General features: G+C 43.3%; 1 protein-coding gene and 1 pseudogene across 1 annotated transcript; one reads left to right on the top strand and one right to left on the bottom strand.

The window, feature by feature from the left end:
- Window positions 1-752: 752 nt before the first annotated feature.
- Window positions 753-1,951, bottom strand: LOC108956026 (gamma-interferon-responsive lysosomal thiol protein). Its single transcript, XM_018864964.2, has 5 exons — window positions 1,688-1,951; window positions 1,534-1,599; window positions 1,201-1,401; window positions 919-1,011; window positions 753-836 (listed from the first exon to the last, which is right to left on the bottom strand). The coding sequence occupies exons 1-5, from the start codon at window positions 1,949-1,951 to the stop codon at window positions 753-755; spliced, it is 708 nt and encodes a 235-aa protein (XP_018720509.1).
- A 1,490-nt stretch (window positions 1,952-3,441) lies between these two features.
- LOC120289970 lies at window positions 3,442-5,587 on the top strand (annotated as a pseudogene).
- The last annotated feature ends 404 nt before the right edge of the window (window positions 5,588-5,991 follow it).

Raw genomic sequence — 5,991 nt, 5'->3', positions numbered from 1 at the left:
ATCACTTGTTATTTTCGAAGTGCTTACAGGATATCATGATCACGTGAATGCATATCAAATTCTTTCGATAGCATGCGATTATTAGATATGATATCTTAACAGTAAATTGCAATCCAAATACTCCTATTCTAATTTGCAAGCTCTTTTAGTGTTGTAGCACCATCCACGTAAAGTCATGACAACATCATTTTCAATTATGATTATAAGAGTGCCAAATTTTTTCCACGTACTTTTACAAAAAATAGCAACATATACCCGTTCATAGCCCGTATATCACTCCCAAAGATCTTGGACTATATTATCCTGTTGATGCTAATTGTATGTTTCATCCATTAGATGAGGCTAATTGCACCTTCCAAACCGAGGTACTTAAAAAATAAGATCCGAGATGCGGTTCCATCTAGTCATGATTCGAAATCAAGCGATCTCAATTTGCAAAGTAATTTCAAGCAACAATAAAATCGACAGCCAAACTACACCCAAAGCAAGAACCGCATGACACGACCATGCTCTAACAAAAATAATCGGCAACATAAACTCGATAAACCAGTAGCCAATGGATTCGTTTGGCTGAACATGCAATTTTATTTAGAAACATAGCACAAACTAAGTGTTAACCAACCATAAATGGTTTAATCCTTCCATTTTTAGCTGATTTGGTCTAAAGGGACCAAAAACAGGGGCCGCACTAAATCAACAGAGATCGTATATGTGCTTAAAAGGATTTGTGGTATCTCTTGCTTCATCGCTCCTCAACGAGTCGAGTTGCAAGCGGGGGGTTTTGCCAGGCTGCCCTTGTAAGCCTTGCACACGAAGTCCATGAAATTCAAGAATTCCTGCAAACCACAGTGCATCAGATCCAAGCTCGAGAGACAGAGAGAGAAACATAGACAGAGACAGGGGTATTAGGATACGAACATAGTAGAGCGGTTGGTCATTCACGGTAACCCACGGCGTGTACTCGTGAGGCGGAATAAGCATGTCGGTCTCGGTCTTGTACTGTAGTTCAAGCTGCATATGAGGAAAATTTGAACCACCATGAAGCCGAGTAGGCATCAGACGGTTTAAAAACAGAGGACTGGTGAGAGGGCAGCAAATCCCTTTAAACAAGCATCAGTTTCTTCATCTATCGATCGTGAAACAGTGGTAGAATATGCTGCGAGCATGCATTGGCTTATGACTACGGCATTTCGGCTTTACCTCTCTTCCACGTCCGCTGGTGTAGCACTTGTAGATGCCTGCTTCCTCCAATTTTAGCTCTTCAGCACAAGACTCCCACACTTTTGAGGCTGCAACATTTGAGGAGGGCTTTTCCTGATACGCGGCAGAGACCTTCCCCGATCGCAGCCCACCCTTGGAGATCTTATCCTCCACGCAGCGAATGAAATTGAAATGCGGTTGCTGGACCGGAGTACAATACATTAAGAGAACAAATTTAGTCAATACAAACCAAAAGCGAGAAATCTTTCTGCACTTGGTGTATATAGACTAAAAACATAGATAAAGGCCAGAGCAGTTCGAAGCCACGCTTACCAGATCGGACCAGACCTCGATGGCACAAGCTTGAATGGTGTTGAGGTAGCATTCATCTTCACCATGCTGCAGAGGACACATAAACAGGTAGTGGCCTGATCACTGGGCGAGAGAACTAATTGACACGAAGAAGAACAAAATTTTGAAACTATACCTGGCATATGAATGCTCCGGAGCGGTTGTCGATTTGAGCATTTCCCCAAGGGACAATTTGGAGGTCGATGATGTTTATGAGACCGTTGTCGATGGCCTTCACGAGGTGGTTGGCTATGAAATCCGCGCTGCCGGGACACAGGCTTTCGTAGTAGAGGGACAATTTCACCTTATCGTCATCAGAGGACAGCGATGGAGATGGGAAGGTGAGGCAGAGGAACAGAGTCACAAGAGCGAAGGGGAATAGCCCGCCACCAGAAGCCATTTCGCGTCTGTGTTGTTGATTGTCTGAGCGCAAATGCGACTCGCATGACAGCCAATTTATAGGCGTAATCCGCCAGGACACACATTCATTCACGTCACTCTAAACAAGCACATTTAGTGACTCGCTCGGAAGCGTGACGACGGTCTTCATGTTCACTAAATTCTCGACCAAAGAATCTGATGTCACCGAGCACATGACCGAGGTTCATGCCCCATTTGCAGTAGGACCGACGGTACACGTAGAGTTGCACCTGAATCGAGTTAGATCGACAGAAAAGGACCAACTTCTATTTCAAATGGACACCTACAGACACCAGATCAGGGTCGATCAGGTTCGGTTCCGACGCTGAAACTTCACCGGGCTGAAACAAACCGCCCTAAAACAGTTAAAAATAAAGACTCAACAGGCTAATCTGGGAATGAATGGTCAACGCAATAGTTTGCAGAGTGGGGTCTTGAACGCAAGTGTCATCTCAATGAATGAAGTCAAAACCGAAGAAGGCATCTCTCTCTCTCTCTCTCTCTTGTAGACGTTTACAGATGGAAGGTGATGAGGTTGCAACAGCATCAGCTTGAGGATTCTCTTTCCCTGAAACGGATGCTCTGCATACAGTGACTCATTCTTAGCTATAAAACTAGTGTAAACTCACTTTTCTTTCTCCACTTTTCCACGTTCAAATTATACGAAAATGCACTATTTTTGTAGTGCTGTAGCAATAATTGTCATACATAGTCTATTTTATCATATACATAAAATATCTCAATTGAATTACACATTTTATATTTAGATTGAGATTTAAAGAGATTTTCCTAGAAACAAATAATAAAAAATTGAAAAAGAAAGAATCTTTTCATTACGTTTTTGTAATGTTCAAAAGTTACTTTTACAATGACATGTTATGTTTTGACCCCCCCAAAAATGACATGTTATGTTACATAATAGATCAGTTTAGATTTGGTTGCGGGGTTGAAAATCATCAATTGAGTCCTACCCGAAAGCCTACGTATGAGATGATTTAGAGAAGAGAAACGTTTTCACGGATCCATCTCGGTTCAAGGCCCATAACGGTTGTTCTTGGGCCGATCCTGCTCGGCCCTCGGTGTCGTGGGCCTGTTCGGGCTTCCGGAGGAGAAGCCCGTAAAGCCCAAAACCGCGGGAGAGACGGAATAAAGGGACCCTAGGGTTTCGATGGAACCCTCTCATACCTCCATCCACCGTCTCTCTCGCTTGCTCAAAGCGGCGGAAACCGAGTGCTACTACTTCAGGAGGACCGGTGGGGAAGAGCTCCTTCCGCCGTCTCGTCTGAGCTGAAGCAACCAAAATGGTCAGCAACCCTCTCTTCTCTCTCCCTCTCTCTCTCTCTCTCTGTGTCTCTTCGGATCTTCTTTCTCGTTCTGCGTGGGTAGCCTTTTTGGTTTGCGTTTTTGGCCGCGCTAGTGCTTTGTAGATTGGAGGTTTTGCATGGTGGTGTGTTGACGACATCCCTTTTGATGTGCGGAAGTAGTGTTGCCAAATACTTGCGGGTTACTGGAGGGTTGCGTGAGGGTGGTGATGAGCTCGCGAGCTCCAGCGTCTTTGTTTCTTTGTCTGGTGGAGTGTTTGGACGGGATGAGGGCTTTGTTGATGCCTGGCGCCCGCCTCATTGCGGAGTGAATTGATTGTTTTGCTCTAATTTTTCGTGGGTGGGCTTTGTCAAGTTAGCTTTTTTAATGGATGTGTTTGCGCTGAGGAGTAAGCAATTAGTTGATTTTGAGTTTTGTTTGGAACGATCTGAGCCCTGAAGGCGCAGCAAGTTTGTGGGTTTTTTTTGGGATGGCGGAATTTGTTCAGCTGCGAAGTCATCGGGCACATGATAATTCGATGTTCCCCGTTATCAGTCCAAGGAAGTTTGGTTTTTTTTTTTTCCCCCAACCTTTTTCCTCATCAATTGTAATGTTCTTGCACATTGCAGGCACGTGGATTGAAGAAGCATTTAAAGAGGCTCAATGCTCCCAAGCATTGGATGCTCGACAAGCTAGGGCGGTGCATTTGTAAGTGACCTGTTGAATCCCCTTTTTCTTTTACGCGAATTGTTGCTTTGCCTTTTCAATGTCTTTCATTCTGCATTCTAATGTCATCTCTGGATGTGCAGGCGCCTAAGCCATCCTCTGGACCTCACAAATCCAGGGAATGTTTGCCCTTGATCCTCATTCTGCGTAACAGGCTGAAATATGCTCTTACGTATCGTGAGGTCATTGCCATCCTGATGCAGCGCCATGTTCTTGTTGACAACAAAGTCAGGACAGATAAGACTTACCCTGCTGGTTTCATGGGTATGTTGATGCCTCACTTCTCCTTTTGAGACCTCAGTGTGCTCTTTTCTGTTTCAAGGTTTCCACTGGAAGCAGTGGATGATATCACAAATGCCCTTCCAGGGAGGGAGCATTTATGTGTATAATGTTTGTCTTTTGATCTGCAGGACAGTGTTTTTGCTTGCCAATACATGTTTTATCATTTACTGTTAACTGTAGAGTGAATTGTTTCTTTTTGGCAGCTATGTGAGAACAGTGGCACCCAATATATATGCCAATATTATATTACTTAATAGGATAATTTATTTGTCATTGGTCGCTAGTTCTATGTTTATATGCAGGGTAATCGTGTTTGCAGATGACTATTGCGAATTGCAATTTGTGTCATACAGTTATTGACTATATGCATGTTAATATTTTTATTATCTCATTTATTAGATGTGGTATCAATTCCCAAGACAAATGAGAACTTCCGTCTCCTCTATGACACTAAGGGCCGATTCCGACTCCACAGCATTAGGATGACGAGGCAAAGGTTGGTCTCTCATCTCTCTGTGGGCTATGTTGGTTGCATTGAGTATACCGAATGCATAAAGATTTTAATAAAAATTTTATGTTGTTTCCATCCACTGATTTATGGAATACATTTATTGCAGTTCAAGCTTTGCAAAGTTCGTTCAATCCAGTTTGGGCAGAAAGGCATCCCATACCTTAACACCTATGATGGCCGGACTATCCGCTACCCAGATCCTGTGATCAAGGCTAATGACACCGTCAAACTTGACCTTGAGGCCAACAAGATCACTGACTTCATCAAATTTGATGTCGGGAATGTTGTCATGGTTACTGGAGGAAGGAACAGGGACGTGTTGGAGTTATCAAGAACCGCGAAAAACATAAGGGAACTTTTTGAGACCATTCACATCCAAGATGCATTGGGGCCACGAGTTTGCTACTCGTTTGGGCAATGTGTTCATCATCGGAAAGGGAACAAAGCCTTGGGTCTCCCTTCCTAAGGGCAAGGGTATTAAGCTGTCCATCATTGAGGAGGCAAGGAAAGGCTTGCAGCTCAGGCATCCGCAACTGCGTGAGTTTACTTTTGATGCATGTGTTGGATTAGCAGCAGACTGGCAGTTGTTATTTAGCTACAAGAGGATTTTGGGAAGTGGGCATTTTGTTTTCTGTTCCATTGCAATTCTGACTAATTTTGCTCTTTCGAATTAGATTTTCCTGTCAATTTTTATGGGCAATTTGAGGTCATGGTATCTGTTACAGTGTGTTTCTTTGCATGCTTGATTTCTGTTCCCGTTTGAGGTAACGAAAAGATTGAGGAGTTATTCTCGTATAGAAGAGGAAAAGGCTTATGGAGAGTGTAATTACGTTGCGCCGACGATCTATTGAATCTATGCACAATTTTATCTTTTCTGAGCCGTATTCAAATTAGCAAATCAAGGAAGACCTTTGGATAAGTTAAAAACAGGGGAAGTTCTGTGCAAAAGGAAAAAAAAAACGCAAAAGAGAGGAGAGGGCGAGTCAGGGCACGGTCCAGCAGACCAGCCTTGATTCATTTTATAGAGGTAATGGAAAGGAAAGATGACATGTTGGTAAAGCAGCCTTCAATGACTAAAGTTCTATACCCAGACTTTCAATTCACCATACAAAATAGAGCGAGGAAACACGAAATAGAACGAGGAAACGGCACTTTGTTTGGAAAGCATCTGAACCATTTCCAAACACAAGCTCGAAAGC

The sequence above is a fragment of the Eucalyptus grandis genome, chromosome 11, assembly GCF_016545825.1.
Source record: "Eucalyptus grandis isolate ANBG69807.140 chromosome 11, ASM1654582v1, whole genome shotgun sequence".
NCBI lineage: Eukaryota > Viridiplantae > Streptophyta > Magnoliopsida > Myrtales > Myrtaceae > Eucalyptus > Eucalyptus grandis.
The sequence above is the reverse complement of the archived record's forward strand: the minus strand, read 5'-3'. Positions and strand labels throughout refer to the sequence as shown.